The sequence below is a fragment of the Globicephala melas genome, chromosome 3, assembly GCF_963455315.2.
Source record: "Globicephala melas chromosome 3, mGloMel1.2, whole genome shotgun sequence".
NCBI lineage: Eukaryota > Metazoa > Chordata > Mammalia > Artiodactyla > Delphinidae > Globicephala > Globicephala melas.
Genome location: NC_083316.1, coordinates 126,833,963 through 126,859,390, shown reverse-complemented (window position 1 = coordinate 126,859,390; position 25,428 = coordinate 126,833,963). Strand labels below are relative to the sequence as shown.

The 25,428-nt window shown below is 48.8% G+C and overlaps 1 protein-coding gene across 2 annotated transcripts in view; it reads left to right on the top strand.

Moving 5' to 3' along the window:
• The window catches only part of CCDC69 (coiled-coil domain containing 69), a 70,030-nt gene that overhangs the window by 23,759 nt on the left and 20,843 nt on the right, over positions 1-25,428 (top strand). The window contains exons 1-2 of one of the 2 annotated variants that reach the window (XM_030834044.2): positions 8,391-8,540; positions 24,588-24,657. In XM_030834044.2, coding sequence (XP_030689904.2) covers positions 8,493-8,540; positions 24,588-24,657 — 118 coding nt within the window. In that variant the 5' untranslated portion in view covers positions 8,391-8,492. Of the gene's footprint in view, positions 1-8,390; positions 8,541-24,587; positions 24,658-25,428 lie in introns of those variants that run through there. The other variant, XM_060296512.1, reaches the window with a different exon arrangement.

The window sequence follows — 25,428 nt, the reverse complement described above, 5'->3', positions numbered from 1 at the left end:
GGAGGGAGATGCAAGAGGGAAGAGATATGGGGATATATGTATATGTATAGCTGATTCACTTTGTTATACAGCAGAGACTAACACACCATTGTAAAGCAATTATACTCCAATAAAGATGTTAAAAAAAAAAAAGAATGTCTTGGTCAGGGACCTCCCTGGCGGTCCAGTGGTTAAGACTCTGCGCTTTCACTGCAGGGGTCATGGGTTCATTCCCTGGTCGGGGAACTAAGATCCCACATGCGGCATGAGAAGGGCCTTCGAGGCTGTCCTCTCCATCTGTGTCCCACTCCTTCCCTAACCTCACCCAGTACTCCAGCCACACAGAGTGGCTGAGCCCCCCTAAAAACCAATGCAGTACTGCTCACTGGGCACGCATGTTCTCTCCACTTTCTTTTTTTTAAAATTTTATACATATATGTATACATAAGTATGTATGTGTGTGTATATATATATATATATATATTGCAAAATGATCAGCACAATAATGTAAGTTAACACAGTCATCCCCTCACAGAGTTACACTTCCCCACTTTCTTGACAAGAAGAATCCTGGCCTAATCTACACAGCCCAGGTCAACCATCACATCCCTGAGGAAGCCTGCCCTTCCCTTTCCTCCCAGATAGAGTTCGTTACTCCTTTTGCTTCCATGGTATTTTTCCATACCCCTTGTTACATTATTTGTCTACCTAAACCAGAAGCTATGTAACCTCCTGCAAATATTTTGTTTAGCTTGCATGATGGTGTGTGTGTGTGTGTGTGTGTGTGTGTGTGTGTGTGTGAAAGAGAGAGAGAGAGAGAAAAATTTTACATTAAAAAAAAACCCCAGATTTCTAATTTCTCTTGACAAATCGGAAGGTCAGGCCAGCTTGGAGTTTCACTTCCTTCTAACAACCATCCACCGCAACACATCCACTTGTGCTCCTTTTAGAGGGGTGTGTGGCCCCAGTTTAACCCCACCCCTGTCTTATGCCCTCTTCTCATTTACGTACCTGCCCAGCCTTGTAGACAGTTAGGTTTTAAGCCTTGGAGCTGGATCATGCTTCTCATGTGTTCTGTTCCCGTTTACAAATATTCCACCTCCTTGTCCCCATAAACCATTTAGCTGTCCTAGAAATTCCAATATGTTGGCAAAGAGTAAATGAATAGAATCAGATCAATAAAGAATATAAATGTCACAAATTCCTTTGTTAAATCGTGTGCTCCAATTTTTGACTTGGAAAACAGTCCCTGCCTCACCATCTTCCAACTCTCCCTGCAGTTAGTTCCCTGTGGGTAAGATGCTCCCATTGGAGTGGAGCAAGGAAGGTGGCACAGGGCAGGAAACACGAGTTTTCCAGAAAGGAGAGGTTTAGGGCAGTTATCTGTTCAAAAAGGGTTGCTTAAATTTTGATTACATAGCAAATGATATAGGTGGAAAAATATTCATTTTTCAAATGAGATGGGCTGGTGGAAACTGGGATTGCACTAAAAATATACAGTAAGTTTGTTTGGAACCAAATGGAATTGAGAACATGATGTTGGGTGGGAACGTGCGGAAGGTGCAAACAGTCTGGGGCATACAGGAGGGGACAGGTAGATGGCCGACTTCCAGCCAGACAAGTCAATATCCATCCTTGATATAGGTAGGCCCGGAAAGCTCAGCTAGTGTTGAAGTCCTGCTCATTCAATTACATTTTTAAAATTTTTTGATATTTATTTATTTGGCTGTGCCGGGTCTTAGTTGTGGCATGCGGGATCTTCGTTGCGGTATGCGAACTCTTAGTTGCGGCATGTGGATCTAGTTCCCTGACCAGGGATAGAGCCCGGGCCCCCTGCATTGGGAGCGTGGAGCCTTAGCCACTGGAGCACCAGGGAAGTCCCATGATTCAATTACATTTAAACGAACAAGCTGATCATCAGGGGACTCTATCTGGAAGGACTCACCCTTAGTCCCTAGATGTGAGATGGCTCAGGGCCTGGCTCAGAACCCATGGAACAGTCCTCTGTGTGTCACAGGAAGGGCACGGTTAGGAGTGGCCTGGAAACCAGACACTCAGCCCAGCCAAGGATGTCTCAAACATGGAAAATGGGGCTTACTGGAGACTCACTGAGCCCAGGACCTCACTCCATCTCTCATCTCTGTGCCCATTAAAAAATGGATGACAGGGACTTCCCTGGTGGTGCAGTGGTTAAGAATCCGCCTACGAATGCAGGGCACACGGGTTCGATCCCTGGTCCGGGAAGATCCCACATGCCGTGGAGCAACTAAACCCATGTGCCACAGCTACTGAGCCTGAGTTCTAGAGCCCATGCGCCACAACTACTGAACTCGCGCGCCACAACTACTGAACTTGCGTGCCACAACTACTGAACCCCGTGCGCCTAGAGCCTGTGCTCCGCAACAAGAGAAGCCACAGCAATGAGAAGCCCGCGCACCACAACGAAGAGTAGCCCCCACTCGCCGCAACTAGAGAAAGCCCGTGTGCAGCAAGGAAGACCCAACAGCCAAAAATAAATAAATAAAATTAATTAATTTTTTTTTTTTTTTTTGCAGTATGCGGGCCTCTCACTGCTGTGGCCCCTCCCGTTGCGGAGCACAGGCTCCGGAGGCACAGGCTCAGCGGCCACGGCTCACGGGCCCAGCCGCTCCGTGGCATGTGGGATCTTCCCAGACCGGGGCACGAACCCGTGTCCCCTGCATCGGCAGGCGGACTCTCAACCACTGCACCACCAGGGAAGCCCTAAAATTAATTTTTTTTAAATGGCTGGCAGGAGGACATAAAGGCTGGAAGTAGCTCAAACATAAGCACACATCAGAATTACCTGGAGGACTCATAAAACACAGATTCCTGGGCCCCATACCCAGTGTTTCTGAGGCAGCTCATCTGGGGTGGAGCCCCCAAATTTGCATTTCTAACCATTTCCAAGAGATGCCGATGCTGCTGATCCCCAGACCACATTTTGAGAACTACTGATGTAAAGAAATGTTTACTAGCAGCCTCCAGACCCTAGAGCCCACTTAAAGAGGTGATGTGTAATTTTCCCTAGAATCCCTAGGTGATGCTCTGTACCCTCCTAATCTGCATCACCACAGAAGCTCCTTGAAGACCTCCATCCAAACTTCATCGAACAGAGAAAGCATTAACCAATGATTGGTGGCATGAATTCACTCTTGGCATAAAGAAAGTGGTAAAGTGAATCTTGCCTCCTCTCCCAAGGCAGCCCCAAGACTCAAGCCACAGGTCTTCTGGGAAAATTGGCAGGGATGGCTTCTTGCTCATTAGCATTACTCAGACTCAATTCTCCTTTCCAAGGACCTCCCTATTAATTCAGTTCAACACAATTCGATATAATTAATGTAATAATTTGATTCCCTGGTGAGATAACCTACCACAACAACCGGAGCAATAAGCTTCAAATGTTATTGTGAAAATTCCTCAGACTCAGCCCTCCAGGGCCTGACTGAATAGATGGGAAAAGGATCCAGGTGATTCTGAAGCACATGAGCCTGCCCGTTCCCTGAGAAACACTCCAGTAGAAGCCTAAGAACTCGACAATTTTAGGTCCCCACTCATTTCCTTCTCTTACATATATTTCCAGGAGGAAGTTGTCAAAACCAACATTTCCATCAAGAGTCTGGCAAATCCAGGATAACTTTCTCAGCAGAGCCTCGTGTCCCACTTCCAGAACTGAAGCTGGGGTACCTACAGTATCTCCAAGAGTAAATTATTCTAATTAAATTCAATATAACAAATGTTAATTAGTGACCTATGAATTGGTTAGAAATTGCATTCTGCTGCTAGGGACAGAATCTCAGTGGCAGTGATCTCAGTGGCGGTGGCTTAAACAAATTTGTTGTTTATTCTATTACGTGAAAATATTAGGAAGTGGTTGATCAAAGCTGGGACTGGGGGCTTCCCTGGTGGCGCAGTGGTTGAGAGTCCGCCTGCCGATGCAGGGGACACGGGTTCGTGCCCCGGTCCGGGAAGATCCCACATGCCGCGGAGCGGCTGGACCCATGAGCCATGGCCACTGAGCCTGCGCGTCCGGAGCCTGTGCTCCGAAACGGGAGAGGCCACAGCAGTGAGAGGCCCGCGTACCGCAAAAAAAAAAAAAAAAAAAAAAGCTGGGACTGGGGCTCCATCAGTTCATCAGAGATCAAGGCTCCTTCCACCTTCTTGCTCAGGGTAATAAAATGGCTGTATTCCATCATGTCTGTATTCTAGGCAGGAAAAGCGGGGACAAGAAAAGGGGGAGACCTGCTCCCAGCTGAGTCATTCTTCTGTTAAATGTTGTCCTTGTTGTCCTGGAAGCCCCAACCAGTAATGCCCCCTTACATATCACTGAGCACCCCTTGATGCAAGTGAAGCTGAGGAAGTAGCACACCCCTGACCCAGAGACTATCAGGATTCCATCACTAAGGAAGAGAGAAGAATGGAAGTTGAGTAAGGTGACTGGAAGTCTCTGCCATGACCTACTAAGGACCAGGTGGCATAAGGAGGCAGGAGGCAGAGCTGTGTAACCCGTAGTCCATTAGGGAGGACTCACAGAGCACACAAACAAGTAAAAGAGTTGTAGAACAGGTGCTGCAGGGCTTTTGTCAGGAGAGGGCATTTGAGTTGTTTCCTGATGTACAGGTAGAATGGTAACTCACACAGGTGGATAGTAAAGAAAGTTACCCTGGGCAGACAACATGTTTGGGAAACAATTGGGCTCAGTCGGAACCCACATAGAGAAAGCTTTCAGGGCTAGAATGATGTTTAGCGACCATTGCATTGAGAGGTTCTTAACCTGGGATCCACACACAGCCCCACTGTGTGGGCTGCAGGGAGCCCTGAAATTCCTGAAATTCTAGGCGAAACTTTTTATGTGTGAGTGTATTGTACTTTTCATATGAAAGGTGTTCAAGATAATTCCCATATTGTTCTTTCCAATCTTTCCCCAAAATTGCTCACCCCATCCTCCACTTTTGTCCCTTTACACACAACTTAGTCACCAACACTAATTCCTCCTTTTTCCCCAACTCCCCAGCCTCCACACTCTACCCCCACTTGACCCATGCTGTTCCTCCCTCTTGTGATTACTCCTTCCTGCTTCTCCTCTTCCCCCTAGATATGGAAAGATAGGTAGTGATTTCCCCATCACTGGAAGTATTCAAACATAGACTGCACAAATACAGTAGGAAAGGTAATTATAGAAGGGAAATTATAAAAGAGATTTATCTGAGTTAGAAGCAACAGAAGTGAAGCATCAGATCCCATCCCAGCCTGAGATTCTAGGATTCCTTTTGCCATGAATGGCTTTTGGCTTTAGTATTTCTCCAGGAAGTCTTCCTTTCCCATCCCCATCCACCACTGTCTCTTATCTCCTTTTAATGCTAATACTTCCTGCATGCAATATTCAACTTGACATTTGCTTTGTAACCTGTTTTTGTAAGTTTCCCATCTTTTTCCTATGTATAGGTCTAATGTCAAGAAAATAGATTATAACTAATTCAAGATAAGAACTGAGTCTTCACTGTCCTTGCCCATAGGGTGACCAACCATCCCAGTGTGCCTAGGACTGAGGAGTTTCCTGAGACATGGGATTTTCAGTGCTGAAAGTGGGGAAATCCTGAGCAGACCAGGATGAGTCAGTTACCCTACTTGCCCAAGAAATGGGCACATCATAGTACCTGCTTGTTGATGGCTAACTGTGGTAGACATTTCTGCTGTTCACCAGTATTTCTGGTTCTCTTCTCCTTCTGGGCACACATTACACTTCTCCATCCCCTTGAAGTTGTGCATGACCATGTGACTTGCTTTAGCCAATAAAATGTGAGTGGACTTAATGTGTGTCACTCCTGAGTGGAAGAATTTAAGACCCCATGCGCCATTCTCCATACACTGTCTTCTCTTGGCCTGGCAAACCCTGAAGCCATGGAGTTGGGATGGCTGCATCTTAGAATGGTGTCGGATATCTCTGTGAAGCAGAGGCCTCGGCCTCCCCATGCCAGACGGGTCGTGTGAGCAAAACTTAGCTTCACTCATAAGTTGCTGAGATTTGCATGTTTTTCATCACTGCAGCAAAACCTTACATAACCTGACTGGCACGACCACCACCAGAAATCTCATTAGTAACTTATTTAAACTCAAGTTCCTAAAGCAAAAAAAAAAAAACTCCTTAGGGTTTTTTCTCAGGTGGAACTTCAAAGCACATAACCAAAAAGCCAGTTGTGTGAACATAGGAAATCTGAGCCTGGTCTCCCAGGAAGCTTAAAGAAGCCGGAGGCAAGAGCTCCTGAGAACAGAGTCTCTGGGAACAGAATTTGCCTTCCTGGTTCCTACCCACCAGCCCAAGTTACTGATTCCAACTGCTGACGTTAAAATTCCAGATCATTTTTAGAAAGTTCAACTCTTCGATGTTCAGATGGGAAACTCTCCAAAAAGAGAAACAACAGGTTCAGGATCACCCAAGACATTACTGGTTATGATCTCCCTACACATTTTTGGCCCTGTTTGTCCTTTACACTGCTTTCCTACCTAGCTCCTCACAATCATTGTCTATTTCCTTGGGATTTCACATCCTTACCCACTTGATGGTGAAAAACTAGTCTCAATCTCGTGCCTGGGTTTAAAAACATATATATTTTTAAAATTTATTTATTTTTGGTTGCATTGGGTCTTCGTTGCTGCGCAGTGTGTGGGCTTCTCACTGCGGTGGCTTCTAGTTGTGGCACGTGGGCTCAGTAGTTGTGGCACACGGGCTTAGTTGCTCCGCGGCATGTGGGATCTTCCCTGACCAGGGCTTGAACCCGTGTCCCCTGCATTGGCAGGCGGATTCTTAACCACTGCGCCACCAGGGAAGCCCTAAAAACATATTTTTTCGAGAACATTTTTCTTATTATGACAATAATTTTCTTATTATAATAGAAGTGTATACTCATTTTTTTAACATAAGAAAATGAATATCCAAACTCTCACCCTCATGAGAGGGTGTTCATAGGTAATCACTATGAACACTTTTTAAAAATAAGAATGAATTTGTTACATTTTATGACATTTAAAAACCTCATCCTCATAAGTATTTTAGCAGGTTACATGATATTCTATTTTTATGGATATATCATAATTTTTTTAACCAAGCTCCTTTTCTTGGATATTTACTTTGTTCTGGTTTTTTGCTTGTTTGTTGGTTTGGGTTTTTAGTAAATCATGAGCACTGTTTCATAATCATTGTTAATTTAAATAGATACTCTTTACTCATTACCTGTTCAGCGCGTCCTACAGCAGTGGTTCTCACACATAAGCATGGCTCAGGATCACTGGGAGGGCTTAGGAAGCTAGAGATTGCTGAGCCCCATCTCCAGAGTTTAGGATCTGTAGGTCTGGGTGGGGTCTGAGAATTTGTATTTCTATCAAAGATTTCTGGTAGTGCTTATGCTGTTGATTTGGGGGCCACACCTTGTGAACCACCGTCTTATTCTTCTTCCCGAGAAACTAATATCACCTGTGTCCTCAGTTTCCTTTCTTTGAACCTGCTGCAATTGGGTTTTTACTCTGTGGAGGGGAAAGTTCTGTAGTGGTCTCACTTTCTTTTCCCTTTCAAGACTGTAAGTCCCTTTCATCAGCACATCTTTCCAAGTGGTACACACTCACACTGATTTTCAAAGTTAGGTGTCTTTTTCCTGCATTGCCACTCCCAGAAACCTCAGCTAGTAACAAAGCAAGGGTAAACAAAAGTTCTTTTTTCCAGACTCTGACATGTTACATCCCTTATTCTCCCTGCATCTGCCTGTCTGCCTCACGAAGTTGTGATGGGCAACATCGATTCAAAATGGATAGAGTAGAATATTACAGGTGTTTGTGAGCTGGAAGGAGCTGTGGACCCAGAAGTGGGGAGGCATTACAATTAAACTTCCCATTATTATGTATTTGTAGGGAAATGGTTGGAAGCTTAGGTTCTGGAGTTAGAACTGGATTTTTATCTGGGCTCTGATACTTACTAGCTTTGTGAGCTTAGGCAAATCACATATCGGAGCCTGATTTTCCTCACCTGTAAAATGGAGGAACTAATACCTTTGTTGCAAGGAGATTGCAAGAAATCGAAATAATATGTGCAGAGAAGCCGGGACAGAGACAACTCAATAAATGGTAGCTGTTGCGTTTACTAAATAATTGTTTTAATTTTTTTTTTCCTGGCCTTTTCTCTGCTGCGGGCCTGGAAAGGAATCCATTGATCGTAGGGATCTTTTCGGCCCTGGCCCGAGTTTTCTATCATTTACAAGGATTCTGGTCACCTGCTCAGGCGGCGGCTCCGCGCGCCCAGCCGGCTTCGCTGAGGCCCTGATTTTCGAGTATTTACGGCGCGCGGCCGTCCTAGCTCCCGCTCAAGTCTGCGCTTCCAGGTTCAGTCTCAGGGTCTCGCCGGCAGCCCCGGCCGGCGGGCGCGGAGCCGGCAGCGGGGCCAGAACGGCAGGGTCCTCTGGGGGCCCCGGAGTTGGGAGGCGGCGTCCGGGAGTCCCCCGAGGAGGATGGGCTGCGGAGACAGCAGGCTGAGCTGCTGCAAACCCCCCAAAAAGGTAAAGGGCGCCGGCGGAGAAGTTTGTCTTCGGAGGGGAAGGAGGGTGCGGAACCACTCCGCCTCAGGGGACCCTCGGTGCCCCGGGTTCCCTCGGGTCGGCCGGGGATGCCGGACGCAGAACAGCTAGAGGCCGGCGCGGAGGGAGGCGGGGAAGACTCGGCCGGGCGGCGCTCTTTCCCTCACGGCCCTGGGCTCAGCCGCGCGGGGCAGCCGAGTTTACAAACACGGCCCCAGGGCCCGGGAAGGGCAGCTGATTCCGGCTGGTGGGCTGGGGAAATGTCTAGTGCCTATGGCAGGTGCCTTTTCCTTCGGTCTGGGGCTGCTCGCTGTGTGGCCGTGGACATGTGACTCGACCTCTCTGGGCCTTGGGTTTTCCCACCTTTAAGAGGCAGATTATCTCTAGGGCCGCTACTCGGACGCAGAGTGGTCCACGGCTTTACATCATCGGCATCACCTGGGACCTGTTAGAAATGCAGAATCTCTGGCTGTGCCCCAGACTTACTAAAATAGAACCTTTTAACAAGATGCCCAGGTGATTACAAGTTTGAGAAGTGCTGGTATAGAGCCTTTTCAGGCCCCGGAGCCGGTGCATGTGGGCTGTCCTAAGGGTAGCTGGGAGGGGCCAACGAGGGGGGAGATTTATCGCCTTCTGCTCCCCTTCCCTCCCTTCCTGTCCCTCCCCCAAGAGGCCTCCGAGCTGGGGCAGGGCCCAGGAGACTCTACTCGGGTTTCTTGCAGTGGGACCAGCTGCCCCTTGGGTTCTGACAAGCCCAGAAGGTTCAGAGTCTGGAACCAGAGGACACCCTGAGGCACAGAGAGGGAAGGGAGGACCCTCAAGTCCTGAGCCTTTTTCCTACGACTGCCTGCCCTCCAGCCAGGAGGGAATAGGTGGTCCTATAAACTTGATGATCAGTCCCCTGAGACCTCAAGAGCCCCCCCCCGCCCCCCCCACACACCCTGTGACACTATTTAGTCATTTTTCATTGAACTTGAGTGTCTGCTGCGTTGCCTGTGCTTGAGCACAAGCTTTTCTACTTATTGAGAATGCAGGACTGTCCCCAACCTGGGTGATTCTATTTCCTGCCCTGTGCCTAGTCCAGGGAGAAGAGTTTCTGTCCCAAGTACAGTGCCTCCTCCACTTTCCTTGCTCTTCCTTTATTCCCAGTTCAAGAAACCTCACCGAGCTCTGACCCAGAAACCCTCCTGTCTTCCCTGGCTCCAACAGGGAAACTGAGGCTTGCCTCCATCAGTGGAAGCAGAGGCTGGCTGATGGGATGATGCGCACGTAAACCTGAGCCTGGCTTGAGACTTAGAACAAACTGGTGATAGGTGGGCATGATCCGCAGTGTTAATCCTAGCTCTGCCACAAGCATCCTGTGTGACCCCAAGTGAGCCATTAGTACTCTCTGGGCCTCAGTTTCTCCCTCTATATGGAGAGGGAGGGCGATGAGCAGGATGATTTCTAAGAGTCTGAGAATCTGTGTTCTCTGCACCGGTGTTCTCTGCTCTCTCAGTCTGCAAAGTGGGCCAAGGGTGAATTCCATCTACACAGTGGTGGGAGGAGACTGGAGGAGGAGCCCTGTTCCAGGCCTTGACTCTTCCATAGTCCAGAAGAGGAGACCACAGTGAGCATGGGTTCCCTGGCCTCGTGGCCTTTCTGAAAGCCTCGCCAGCTGTCCCTGTCTGTCCCTGGCACAGCCTGAACTGGACCCCCTGTCTCAAGCTGTGAAGGGCAAGTGAAGTCAGCAGAGACTATCCCTGTGGGAAAGGGCCTTGGGTACCACCTGGGCTGATGCACCCAACATACAGATAGGAGATTAAAGCCTGGAGAAGGAAGGGTCTTGACTGAGGTCACAGAGCAACTTAGAGTAGAGCCCAGGTGTCCAGTCCCCTAGCCCAGTGTTCTTTGTCTCTGCCCCTACTCGGTGCTTCCAGTGGCTTCTTGTTGATTCCAAAGCCCTTTGGCATTTAAAGCCTTTACCCTGTTGCCTCAGAGCAGCCTGGCTTTTCTTCCTGCCCCAGCAGTGCCAGGCCCCTGCCCCTGAGTGGCAGGATTTATAAGCTGATTTTGTTTAAAGTTCACGCCCGTTTCCATCCCTTTGTGCTGTGCTTCTGCCCAGTTTCTCATCCAAGTGCCAACCGCTAGAAGGCGTGAGCTTCCAAGCTCATCCCCAGTAGGCTCTCAGCCCCCTGGGGGGGAGGGGGCCTCTGAGGATGGGATGTACAAAAATGAGCTCAGACCGCAGGAGGCTCAGGTCACAACAGTGACTCACCCTGAGTGGCAGTTGACAGAGTACTTTCACATCCTGCCGACCTCACGGCAGCCTGGAAGCCAGGTTGAGCTGCCGAATCTTCCCCACTTTATGGGGGAGGAGACTGAGGTTCAAGGGAGGAGTGATGTCCCCTAGCCAGTTGGTGGCCAAGCTTTGCAGTGGGGCCTGGTTTTCTGCCCTCCCCGGCTAGTGCCCACTGCCCCGCACAGAGCCCAGAGCGGGTGCTACATAAATATTTGAGTGAGTGAATGAGGGCCACAGGAGAGCCAGACTAGGGGTTAGCCCAGGGTGCAGCAGGAGTATCTCATCCGGCTTTGAGAGACACAGGAAGACGTCTTGGATGAGGGCTGAGCACGCCGTGGCTGAGTGTTGAAGGCTTGGTAGGAGTTGCCCAGTCGAGGTAGAAAGGTCAGTCTGAGCAGCGGCTGAGCCCGAGAAGCAGAGTGACAGTGCTGGTTGTGGAGAGTGGGCGTGGCCAGCTGTGAGGAATGAGGCCGGCGCTCTCAGCGGGGACTTCGCTGGCCAGGGACGGGCTTGACCACTAGGACTTCTCAAGGTCCCTCCAGGGGCCAGGCCCTGAGGGCTTGCTGAGTCCTGTGGTCAACAGTGCCTGGTGGCCTTAGCTGACCAGCCGTCCTAGATCCCACGGAGAGGCCTGACCTGGGGCTGTTACGGGGACTTTTGGGGAAAGTTGAAATCCTGGTGAAAAAATGAGTGAGGATGCCTAGCAGGCTGGATGTGGATACCAAAGAACCACCTGCATTGTGTGGTCCTTCCGAAACCCTTTTTGGCAGAGACTGTGGCTGATGTGGCCACATCCCTGGGAGGATTTGGGAGAAGGCCGGACGTAAAGGGGAAGGGCCGAGGAAGCAAGCCCACGGACTTGCCTGTAGGAGTGACATGGAGAGTACGCAGGGGCCTTCCATCCCCAACAGGTTACCCGTCTGGGCCCAACGTGGGGAGGGACAGCTAGTGCCTCATGGTCAGTCCCCTGTATGTGTGCCTGGTGCCCCCAGGGCTTCAGCTCTGGTGCCACAGCTCTGAGCAGCGCATCAGAGACCCTGGCTCAGCACTGCTCCCGGAGACATGCCTCGTGCAACAGGTTCTCTGTGGTCAGTAGCCCTTCAGGAGGGTTTCCATTGTAGCAGGCCAGGTGAGAGGCAGAGATGCAGAAGTGAACACCATGGGAGAGCCTGGCACGGGCACAGCTAATTCTGAAACAAAACCATAGACACTAAGGACATGGGCTTTAGAACTGGGTCCACATATTCATTTATTAACTCAGCTGTCCGACTCTGGGCCAGGTGCCACTTCAGTCCTGGCTCCGTCATGGATCCATTAAGTGACCGTGGAAGGGACTTGGCTTTTCCGTGCCTCAGTTTCCTCATCTGTAAAATACGTGTGATGTTAGCTCCTGAGTCATAGGGTTCTAAGATTAGATGAAAGAATGCATGTAGTAGAGCCCCTGATACACCAACTGGTAAGTGGCACACCCTCGATAAGACAGAATGTGGGTGAGGACATCACCGCCTGGATTGTACCCAAGGAAAGCAAACAGGGTTGCGGAAGACAGGGGGACGTTAATGTCCTTGGCAGGCTGTTGGGTTAGGAAGATGAAGCCTGGAGCCTGGCCACTGCCTTCCAACCTCTGAAGTGTTGTCAAGAGGCACGGGCACAGGGCACGGCCTTGTTCTCTGGTTTCAGGAGGCAGAGTTGTGGCCAATGAGGGGAAGCTACAGGGAGCCAGATTCTACTTCTCACCAGGAAGAAGGGTAGTGAGTTCCCCATCCTGGAGTAGTTCAAGCAGAGGTCAGCTGCGATTGTGGCAAAAATAGAAGAGGGGACGCAAGCCTCGGACGAGGAAGCACTTAGGATTCCACGCAAGACACCTCATTATTGTGATGACTAAAAATTTCAGAATTTGGAAAAGTATAAAGAAGTTTTAAAGGAGTTTTTAATCTCACCACGAAGAGGTAGCCTCTGTGTACATTTCAGTGGCATTCTTTCTACTGTTTTCCTCCATGTATGATGTATGTGAATGTGACTGTTTTTGCAGAATTGGGAAGATATTTTATCTTATTTATTTATTTGATATATATTTATGCATTTGTTTTTTGGCTGCGTCGGGTCTTGGTTGCAGCGTGCGGGCTTCTCTCTAGTTGTGGCGCGAGGGCTCCTGAGCTCGTGGGCTCTGTAGTTGTAGTGCGGGGGCTTAGTTGCCCCACGGCGTGTGGGATCTTAGTTCCCCGACCAGGGATCGAACCCGCGTCCCCTGCATTGGAAGGTGGATTCTTAACCACTGGACTGCCAGGGAAGTCCCTGGGAATGTATTTTAAATGATTATATTCTAGTTACTTACTATTTTGTTGGGGGCGTTCTCCCATGTTAAATAGTCCGCGGAAATGTGATTTTTAATGGCCACCTAATGTCCTGTGGATGTTCTGTGGCTTATTGAACCAGTTTGGACACTTGGTTATTTACACTCCCCACTCCTACCCACCCTTGTGTTTTCCTCCTAAGCCGGGAGACTGTGCCTTTTTGTCAGAGGGGAGAGGTTGGGGGAGGGAGGGCCTCCAGGGAGAGATGTCATCTTGGCTGGGTTTTGAAGGTGAATGGGGGCCAGACACTGTGTCAGGGTGAATGAGGTACACAAGAGGCAGGGCCCCTGACACCTGGTCGGTAGGAGCAGGGCAAATCTGACCTTTGAACTTGCTTTGCTGAGGGTGGGACAGAGGGTCTACGAAAGGAAACTGCCTTTCCCTGGCACTGAGTCCTCTGTCCCAAACATTGTGGGGACGTTGCTGTGTATGTGGCCTCTGAGCTTTGCCCAACCCCCCAAATGATGCCCCCCCACACCGGAAAAATCATGCTAGTTAAAGTCAATACAGGCTTCCATATATATGACCTCTGACGACCTTGTGAGGTTCAGTGCCAGATTTCTATGTTATAAAGAGACACCTGTGCCCTGTGACGTGAAACCCATCAGAATAATTCCTAATAAACTCTTGCCTTGGACACACAACCTTTGGTAACACACTTTCTGCACATGTACATGTTTTTTAATTCTGTTCCTTTGTAGCTGAATTCCCAATCAGCTACCATAGGTCCCTGAGAGCCTGAGATGCCCCCAGGCACCTCAGGACTTCCACTGCTGCCTCAGTTGGGTGTTGAGTTTGGGGCCCATGCTTCACGTCATCACGTATGTTTTTTTTATTATAAAAAGGGCCGAAAAGATAAAACTTCAAATTGTTCATCCGGAAACAGGATGCCATATAAGTCAAGATGGTGACACTCCTGGTAGGAGGGGCTGCCACTAGACATCTCAGTGTTCGTAGGTTGGCTAGTAAGCAAAGGTCTGAAAAAGAGTTCCAAGAGACCTCAGTGTAACATTCATGAGCATTCATGTTCAAAAACCAAACTTGGAAAAATTTGGGTAGCCCCAATAAAAGGAAGAGTCTGATGGATGGCCTGAGTCCTGGCTCTGACATCTCGGGGTGCACTTGGGTTTCCCTCCTCAAGGCCTGCACTTCGTCCTCTCAGTGTCCTCCGCCCTCAGAGCACTGTGAGCCACCCCGGATGACTGATCGACCAGGGACTGGGCCAGGAAGGGAGCAGGACCTGCAGGTGGGTGCAGGGGGAGCTCCCAGGGCCCCGCCCCAGGCAGAGAGAAGGAGAGAGAGAAAATGAGAAATTCCACCTATCTTTAGCATAGATAGATCTAAATCTATCCATCACCCGAAGACAAGCCATCGACTTCTCACCAAGTAAATGTGAATCCTTAAAAATCATTTATCTTGTGTCACTTTATTTTCAAATCTGAATCTTCCAGAACATCTAGGCCAAATGCCTCACAATACATCCATCCCACACCCATGCTTTCCCCCCAGATACATGATGTACAAACTGACCTACTTCCAGTTTTCCTTCACTCCCCAGCAGTGAAGTTCTTTTTCAGAGTGTACAACGAACCTTGTCATTTCTCCACCGCCCCGTGCAACCCTACCCCCTGCCCTCTCCTTGAGAAAACAGCTCTGACATCAGAAAAGTTATGTGTAATGGATTTTTTTATGTTTGTTTATTTGTGGCCGTGCCACGTGGCATGCGGGATCATAGTTCCCTGACCAGGGATCAAACCCGTACCCCCTACCGTGGAAGCACGGAGTCTTAACCACTGGACCGCCAGGGAAGTCCCTTTAATGGGTTGATTAGTGTCCCTACCCAAACTCATGTACACCCAGAACCTATGAGTATGACCTTATTTGAAACAGGGTTTTTGCCAATGTAATCAGTCAAGATGAGGTCATACTGGATGATGGTGGGCCCTAATCCAAGGACTGGTGTCCTTGTAAGAAGAGGGAACTTTGGACACAGATACACGGGGAGAAGGCCATGTGATGACAGAAGCAGAGATTGGAGTCATGCAGCTCCAAGCCCAGGAACGCCAAGGATTGCTGACAAGCACTGGAAGCTGGGAGAGAGGGATGGAACAGAAACTCCCTCAGAGCCTCCAGCAGGACCCAACCCACCTGATACCTTGGTTTGGGACTTCTAGCCTTCAGAACTGGAAGAGAATAAACTTCTGTTGTTTTATTTTTTATTTTTATTTTTATTTTTTTTTTCGGTACGCGGGCCTCTCACTGTTGTGGCCTCTCCCGTTGCGGAGCACAGGCTCCGGACACGCAGGCTCGGCGGCCATGGCTCACGGGCCCAGCCGCTCCGCGACATGTGGGATCTTCCCGGACCGGGGCACGAACCCGTGTCCCCTGCATCGGCAGGCGGACCCCCAACCATTCTGTTGTTTTAAGTCACCAACTTCGTGGTGATTTGTTACAGCAGCCCTAGGAAACATATATTTTAAGGTTAATTACTCCCCACCCTCTCTCACCCCTCCCCCACCTTGCCACCAGTAGAAATGGGCAGGAAGAGCCCAGTGCCTCCCCTTTGGAACCGTGGCTTGGCAGAAAGGTAGGGAGCACTGCAAACAAGGAGGTGCTTGGACAAGGCCCAAATGCTGTTGGACACCAGCTGCAGCATCTGCAGAGGAAAGCGCACTGGGCCAGGGGTCAGGAGTGGGTCCCACTCCTGCCTCTGTCACTAACTTGCTGTGTGATCTCAGCTGGTTCTGTCCCCGGGCCTTGATCTCCCCACCAGTAAAATGATCGCCATGGCTGCTTTTAGGTTCCAAGAGAGGTATTTATTCTGCCTGTTGTTGTTCATTGTATGCAAGTCAAACGTGAGTACACTATTGTTTGAAAAATTCTAAGAATTTAGGCAAAACTGAAGCTCCCCCTCCTTGACTGCAGTAATTCTAGTCCTTTCTCTAGAGATGATGACTGATTGCCATCAGTGTGCGCTTTTCTAGGTAGTTTTTCCTGTGCATTTACGTACAGTAGAAATAGTTTATTTTGCCTATTCATATTCTACCAAATGGCTTTCCACTGTTGTCGGTAAATTCCTACTTGGTTTTTTTAAACATATGAGTGGCATTGCGTAGTGTTATATACCTTAGTGTATTGAGCTGGTGCCCCGCTGTGGATATGAGCCTGGTTGCCAGCGTTTCCCTGTTACAAGTGACCCCGCCCTGAGCACCCTGGAGGAGCCACCATCCTCGCTAATGGGTGCCGGTCTCTGCTGGCTGTGCTATGGCAGGGGTGGGGGTGCTTGCCGCGTGTACCTTGCGAGGTGGCTGCTGGGCTCTGTCATCTGCTCCAGGCACTGCAGCCCCCCCTTTTACATCCTCTCCACAGGAGCTGCTCAAGAACAGAGGGTGGTATGAAGGGTTCAGGACACCCCCCAGACCCTTCTGAGCAAGGGCCCCTCCTTCCTTGTCCTGCAGAGAAGCCCTCTCCGTGCAGGGGCTGACAGCTGAGTGTGTCCAACTGTCAGCTCTGCCATGCCTGGAGCCAGCGAGCGTGACAGGACTGATAGGGGATGAGGTGTCAGGGTGACCTCACTCTGCCCCTTGTTTTCAACCCACAGCATACCAAAACCAGAAGGACCCTGATGTATCCCATTGCCCAACTCCATGCCAGAGAGAGGAGGAAACAGAAGCCCAGAGAGGGGAGGGTGCTTCCCCAAGGTCACACAGCAAGCAAGTAGCAAGTCAGGGGCCTGACTCTGGACTCTGACTGGGGAGTTTGCCATTGGGTTGCTGAGACAGGTGGATATCCAGCTGTGTATCTATGCCCTCAGCCCGTCCCTTCCCCCGCTGTGGCCACTGACACCGTTTTCTGTCCCACTCCTTCAGGGTCCTTCTGCCTGGCGGACTGACCCAAATGCTGGAGATGGTACCGAGTGCTCCTGCCAGCTCCAGGCGCTCTCAGGCGAGCAGAGCTGGCAGACCCCCTGGGAGGCTGATACAGGACAGGAAAAGGTGGGCTCTCGGGAGGAAGGAAGGGGATGTGGTATACTGGAAACCCTTTCCTAGGCCTCAGCCCCTCCATCTGTGAATGAGGGGTTGGGCCCTGCGCTCACTGTCTGCCATGGGTGGGCTCAGCAGGTGCGTGGGAGGGAAGTGGTTCTGTCCTCCCCTGAGATCTCTTTCGTCAGCTGGTCAGATGGGAGGGATGGAGGCCACATCCGCCTCTGACTTGGGGTGTCCTAGGGGCATTGCAGTTATTCAGAGAATAGGCGGGGCCTCCTGACACAGCTGAGAGGTACTGGCTGGTGCTCCTACCTTTCATTCGGTTGCGTGGTCACGTCGGTATGTCCCCAGGCAGGCACTGGCTGATGCTGACGCCGTCATGTGTAAAATGAACAAGTTGAAGTAAATCTTTGGCGTCCCTGGCCGCGTGAAAGTGAAATCACATTCAGGCATTGCTTTGGCAAAATACTTCTGCCCATCTTAGAGATGGGGAAGCTGAGGCCTGTGGTTATGGTGTTCTTACATCCGAGGCTCTGTAGTTTGGGTGTGAACGCTAACATTTCTCAACAGCCCTGAATATTTTGGTCCTGCCTCTCCCCCACCCGAAGTCCTGGAGGGGCCCCTTGGGCCTCCGCCTCCACAGGCCTCCGCCGCCACCTCCTTCCTGCCTCTACCCTCAGCCAATGGGCTCTGCTGTGGTTGTTCAGATCCCGAAACCAGTGGTGGTGCCAGGGGCCCCACCCACGCTGAGTCCTGACACCGGAAAGCAGCTCTGATACTGCAGAGGGTTGTGACATGAGTCCCTTGAGGCTCAGAATCCCCTAATCGTTTGGCTACTTGGATCAATCTGGCGCGTGCACGAAGGACGCGGAAGGGGCTCCGCCTCGAGTCTGGATTCCCTTTAGGGCTCTGCTCCCTGCTTTGTGGCCTCTGACAAGCACTGCTCACCTCCCCTCTGGGCCTCAATTTTTCCATCTGGAAATAGGAGGTGAGGATTGGAATAAACTGTCTCCAGGGGCCCTTCCATCCCTGTCTTCTGGGTCCCAGTAAGCCTTCCTCAGCTTACTGGGTGTGACAGTAAGGTGGGTGTGACAGAACTATGCGGCCACGGGAAGCCAGGGCTGTGGTTTATGGGGATGGCAGAGGAGCTTGGTGAACTCTTAAGGGTCCTTTGATTACTAAATTCTGGAAGCTAAGCAGGATTAATGAGGCCATAAATCACGCCGTTCAATCAGAAATACACAATGCCTAAAGGCCCATGAAGAAGATGGAGTGATGGTCCCTAAAGCAAGGTTAGACCAAGTGTCTTCAGGAAAGGCCGAGCCAGCTTCAGGGCTTGGCTTCCATCCTAGCGGGATTCCCAAGGGAAGGAATAGCTGGGAAGTTTCTATCCAAGTTGCTTCTGCCTTCCTCATTCTTTCCTGATGAGGCTCGGAATTTGAGGGAAGTGAGGGGTCTATCCTGGACACTTCAGTATGAGACTATGAAAATTCACCCCAAAGTACTGCAACCTGAATAATACTCAACAGAGCCCCCTGGGACTCTGTTAACGTTGGTGGGTTTTACGTACCGCCTGCACTAGCTAAACACTTGATGCTTACCAGAGGTCTTTACTTGTTGAACATCAGAGATATTTTATAGAATTATTGATGGTTGGAGTTGAGGGCCCTCTGAGATCACTCAGTCAGTCCAACCTGCAAAATGAAGTTTGCCTCTTCTTGTATGCTACCAGTGACAGAGAGCTCACTACCACCACCCCACCCTCCAATAAGGCAGCCTCTCTCTATTTGGGACAGTTCTGAGATTCTTCATATTGCACTTGAAACTTCTAGTCCTTGGGCACCATCTTGCCCTTCAAGGCTGTGGACTACACACTAGCAGCTTCTACCTCATGGCAGTCCTGCAGAGGTTTGAAGACGGAGTCCAGAGTTTTTTCTTTTTGTTTTTGTTTTTTGCCTATTCTCGAGGCTGATCAACTATTGTTAACAGTCCCTCCTGTCACTTAGTTTGAATCTCCTACCACATCCTGTCAGCTACTCTTGCACACCTTCCATTCGGTCAGTTTACCCTCCAAAATGCAAGCATATTCGAGAGGGTCTCACCAGGCCCAGTCCGAGCTTACCTGGTTTCCTCATGGCTCTGGGCCCTGTCCTCATGCTCTGCCTGGACCCTGTCTGCTTTCGGAGCCATGTTCTACCGCGGACCAGGTTTGCTTCTGGTTGACCCCAGAGCAGAGCTCTGGTCTGCTTGACAGCAAGGAGCTGGGCCCCCGAACGGTGCATGTCACCAAGATAGAGGGGCCCTGTTTCCAGCCCTCTTAGTTGAAGGGCTGCCCTGGAGCCCAGAAGGACTGAGGAGAACGTCTGTTCCAACCCTGACCCATCACAGATAGGTCCAGAGAGGGGACAGCACTTCCCTCAAGTCACACAGTGAAGCTGGAACCTGGGTCTCCTGGCCTCTCTCCCAGTCCTGGGTTCTCCCTCTAACCCGTGCTGCCAGCTGCCACCTCATAGCTTTCTTCGCCCAAGTTTCCATTGACACAGGAAGCTGCCATTCCTCTTCCAGAGCTCAGACCGGATGCCCCTCCCAGTCTGAGGCCTGCCTCACTCTGCTTTTGGAAGGGAAAATTTTTGTGGCCCCCTCCCAGCTCCTGTCCTCTCCCACTGCAGGGTGAACTCTGCTGCATGACCTCTGAGGAGGAAGTAGCCAAGGCCCCACCGTGGGAATTTTCCATGCAGTAGTTGCTTATCGATTCCCGCTCAGCTCTGGGCTGTGTGTCCTCAGGCTTTGGCAAGCCTCAAAATCACCTGGATGGGTTGGTAGATCAGAGCTTCCCAGCACACACACACCACCCTCGGATGCTGTAGGTCTAGAACTGGGCCTGGGAGCTGTGTTAAGCAAGGACTTCAGGTGGTTCTAATACAGGAGACCCTCTATTAGGCCTGGAAATTCCTAGAAATATTGTTCTGGGCATCATAACAGATACTGGGGCAAATCCAAAGTCAATTTCAAAAATGGTCCCTGTCCTCAGGGAGCCCCTTGGACTAGCAGAAGTACAGGTAACTGGGTAGCTACTCACATAGGTGTCTGAACAGACCCTGGAGCGTAGCGCTGACAGGAGCTAACTCAGCCCTGGGGAGAGACCAAGTAGAAATAATAGATGAGCGGGGCCTGGAGGCCTGAGAAATTATTGACCATGTGTCATGCTGGGATGGTCTTGAACACACAGTTGTGCATCTTGTGGCCAGGAGCACAGTAGGTTGTTTTGGTTTGGTTTTGGCCTAGCAAATTGGTCAACATGAAAAAAAAAATTTTTAATTAAAGAAAAAAAAAGACACTAGTCCATGTAGACAAGGTTGCAGTGAAACTGGCCTTCTGTGTGTTATTAGTGGGTGAGTTAATTGATAGAACTTTCTGGAGAGTAGAGCCAGTAATTTTATTTTATTATTATTATTTTTTAATCTTATATTTCTTTTTTTAAAAATTTTATTTATTTTTGGCTGCATTGGGTCTTCATTGCTGCACGCGGGCTTTCTCTAGTTGAGGCAAGCGGGGGCTACTCTTCATTGCGGTGCCCGGGCTTCTCATTATGGTGACTTCTCTTGTTGCAGAGCACAGGCGGAGCCAGTAATTTTAGATGTGTGAAAAATTTTATAAATCAGTATGTTCTCTAAAGCATGATTTGGAAATTAAAAAATGGAAATAATGTATATATTCAACAGTGGATTTTTTTTTTTTTTGGCTGTGGCATGTGGGATCTTAGTTCCCCAACCAGGGATTGAACCTGTGCTCCCTGCATTGGGAGCGCGGAGTCTTAACCACTGGACCACCAGGGAAGTCCCTCAACTTTTTTTCCCTCAATGTGAAAAAAAAAAGATGTGGATTTTTTTTCACATCTGGATTTATGTTTATTCACATGTGGGAGGGAATAACATTTTACAGTTAGATCACAAATATCAGAAAGCTACTCAAAGTGGGAGCTTCATAGAAATGTTAGAGAGTGGAAGGAGATACATGAAGGCATTATTTTTTTTAAAAAGCAAATTCTTTGCGGTCAACATATTCTTGCAAACTATTTTGAAAATGAAACACTCAATTAGATATTGAGTAATAATTAATGATTTAAAACCAGTGGAGGTTGTATGGATTAAAAAACCATTCAACTGTGGTTTATTGATTAAATGATTAAATTCACCTGTAAGGATGTCATACTCAAGTCATTAAAATTAATATATTTACAGAATATTTAATGCCATGTAGTAAATGCTCATATTTGAAAAAGTAAGATGTAAGAAAGTATAATATTCCAATAATGAATAAATATGTATTATTTATTACCACTATAATTGGAAGAAGATGTTTACCAATATTTAAATATCAAGAAAATGGAGAGGAGAACAGTAGAGTGTGGACAGATTATGAGTGTTGAATGTCATTCTGAAGGAGTTATCCTGGGGGCAGGGGTACCATCAGGATCTGGAGACTCAAGCACAAGGCCATGTCCTGCCTAAGGTCTGGAAGCTGTTAGTGGAGAAGAGTTTTCCACCTTCTGTGGTGGTTATTTGGGAGAAGACAGTTTCTCATGAGCTTTATGAACTTTTTTCAGGCAACCTGAGGCCAGTGGCAGCCCAGAAGATCTAGGAAAGCGCTGTGCGTCTTTGCTCTTGCCGTGCTTTTCAAACATAACGTGATAACTGTCATAATGCCATGTTTGAGATCTTAGAATATGCCAGACGTTATAGGTGCCTTATCTCATCTAATCCTTAAAATAACCTCCTGAGGAAACCAAGGCTTGGAGAGGCCATGTAGTCACACAGTGTTGGATTTAGTATTTGAATCAGATCTGGGTGATTTTAGACTCCCACAGTTCTTAACCATACTGTTCTGGTCTCTACTGTTCTGAGACCTTGTTCTTATGCTGATTTTGACATCGAGGTCCCGTTAGACGGTGTCTTACCTCCCCAGCTCCAGTTTCCTCCCTTGTAATAACCCTTGCCTCTCAGTGCGGTTGAGAGGATCTGAAATCAGACACTCAGAGTTTGAATGCCATGGGCGTCGTTGGGTGAAACTAAGACCTCCTCACCTCCACTTCACAAAGGAGGAAGTGGGAGCCCGGAGGAGGAAGGAGACTTGTCCAAATTTGTGGAAAAGCCAAGACTGGAATTCTGGAAATCTCACTCTCATAAAAACGTTGACCAGATTAGCGTAACGAGTGGTGGCAACAGGGACAAGACAACCGTTGGTGTTTATCTCCCTCCTTCCTCCGGCCCAGGGTGGAGAGGCTGCCTCCTGTCATTTCCCCAGAATCCTGTGTTGACAGCTTGTGCCTGGGCCAGGCGTCCCCTCTCCCATGGGCAGGAGGGCGGAGACTTCACAGGGTGGGTGGAGGGAGGGTGACAGGCGTGCCAGCCACTGAGCAGATGTGGGGACCAGGGCCTGGGGGAAGCACTGTGCCTTGCTCAGTTTGCCGGGATTTCACGCAGCACCAGGCCCTGTGCCAGGCACTGTGGGGCAGGAGCAGAATGTTCTAGAAGCCTTCCCTTCTCTTCCTTCCTCAACCGGAAGTATGCTTTCTAGCAGCATTTCATTCATTCTCACGTTCAGGAAATTGTTAATAATTTTTATTTTAGCAATCTATTATTACAGAAAAAAGTAAAGCTTTTCCTTCACAATGATAATTCACAATTGAATGCTTTCATAGCCTTTTCACAGGCTGACTTATTGAAGTGATTTTGAAAATGGGGCCTAGGGACTTACCTGGTGGCGCAGTGGTTAAGAATCCGCCTGCCAATGCAGGGGTCACGGGTTTGAGCCCCGGTCTGGGAAAATCCCACATGCTGTGGAGCAACTAAGCCTATGCACCACAACTACTAAAGCCCACGCACCTAGAGCCCGTGCTCTGCAACAAGAGAAGCCACTGCAATGAGAAGCCCGCACACTGCAACAAAGAGTAGCCCCCGCTCACCGCAACCAGAGAAAGCCCGCATGCAGCAACGAAGACCCAACGCAGCCAAAAATAAATAAATTTTAATTAATAAAAATTAAATGGGGCCTAGAATATCTTTTTTTTAAAATCAGAACACTTTTTCAAGGTATAGTTGAGAAGTAACATATTAATTTCAGGTGTACAGCCTAAGGATTCAATATTTATGTACATTGTGAAATGATCACAATAAGTCTAGCTAACATCCTAGAGCATTTTGAAAAGTATACAAAATAGCTTAAATTTTTTTTCTACCCCAGATCCTGGTCCAGTGGCCAGTGCCAGACTTTGACCAACTTTTCACCTCTCTGGGGTGAAATGAGAAAATGAAAGGTGTGAATGTGTGTGTAACGTTGAGTAAGATGTTACTTCACCTTTCCTGGAAGAACTATCTTGAGCTTTCCTTAATATACTTTGGAAGGTTAAAATGTCTTCTGTTTTATGAAATGATAGTGATAGTCTGCAAATAATTTTTGTCAGCAGCCTTTCTTGTCAACCCATATCAATTCTCCTATTTCAAAATATTATTTATGAACACTGAAATCTGGGAGCCACTGACACGGCCTTGTGGTACAGAAGGCCCTTTTGCCTCAGTTCTCTCCTATGATCAGATTCAACCCACACTGGCCAAGGTTGGTTACAGTGCCCACTAGGTATGGCTCAAATCCTTGACTCTGCTAGTTGTCCCCTGCTTTACCTTGATGGGCTCCTCACCTGCCTCAGCCTTGTCATCTTTAAATTGGGGGGCATTCGTATTTCCCAGGGTCCTTCTAAAGATTACCTGAGATAGTATAGATAAGACAGCATAGTGCCTGGTACATCCTGGCTGCAGTATCTCACCCCCATCTGTCACGTTAAGTACTGCTGTCTCCTTATAGTTGGGGAAACAGCCCTTCTAGCAGAGAAGAAGCATAGTAAAACATGGCACGAACTTTGAAGCTCTGCTTTCAATACAGGGAAGTTGGCTGGAAGTTGTGGTAGCCACAAGCCCCGAGAGGGAAGGGGAATTGTCTCTGAACTGGGGGTTAGGAAGTTTTAGGACACCTAAAGGCCATAACTGGGGTGAGGGTAATAGCAGAAGGTCTGGCCAAGTCCCTAGAGAAGGAAGATAAGGGCAGAGAGGGGCCCATGGTTGGTGGCCAAGCCAAATCACAAGAATCTAAGGAGAGACCAACCAGCATCAAACTCCCCGCGGAGGGTTTCCCTGGCCAAGATGAGAAATTCTGCTCTGAGAACCCTTTCCCCACAAAGGGAGTGCTGCCTCGGCATGGTGAGGAAGGAAGCCTAAGTGAACTGGGCCTAGAGCCGGGTTTGGCACGACTGGAATTCCTGTCTTGCCTTTAGAAGAATCTTACCATAGCATCCATCCTCACACTGACCTCCTACCTTCTTCCTTCATCCTCATTATTGTCTCATCTCTTCCAGAGGTGCCAAGGACCAGATCAGCCTCCCAAACCAGAGCTGCAGGAACTGGGTCCCCTCAATGGTGACACAGGTGAGTAGGCAGCCCTGTAAATGCCCTCCCTGACATCTATGAGATTTCCTACTTTATAATCAGCAGACATGATATGGCTATTTAATTATCTCACAAGATTTTACTTAGGTTACATTAATAGGAGTATCATGTCTAAAATCAGGGAGGTGATAGTTCTTCCCTGTTCCTGACTATTCATACCACACCTGGAGTGCTGAGTTTATTTCTGGAAAATACATCTTCAGAGGAATCCAGAACAATTGGAGAGAGTACAATGGAGAAAGATGAGGCTGGTGAGGAATCTGGAAACCATGTCTTGAAGGAACAGTTAAAGAAACAGAGGATGTTGCAATAAAACACAACAGTTCTCTCCAAGTGACTGAAGTGTCCTCATGGAGAAGAAAGATGAGGCTTGTTCAGTGACCCAGAGATCAGTACTAGGGCCTCAGTGTAGCAGAAACAGGCTGGCAGAATTCAGTTTAATCTCAAAGGATTTTTCATGCGGTTGTTGGTTTAACATCATCAGAGGTACTTCCTACTAGGATGAGCTCTCCATCTCTGAAAGTGTTTCATGAACACCTGGAGGCTGTCAGGGATATTGTAGATGAAGTTCAAGTACCAGATAAGCAACTGGGTCAGAATTCAGAGGTTCTCCAATCTGAATGTACATAAGAATTACCTGGGGTGGGTGATTTTCAAAAGTACAGATTCTGGGGCCTCACCACAGGCCAACTAAATAAGGATCTCTGGGAGCGGGGCTGAAGACTCTGCATTGTTAGGGATGATAAATCT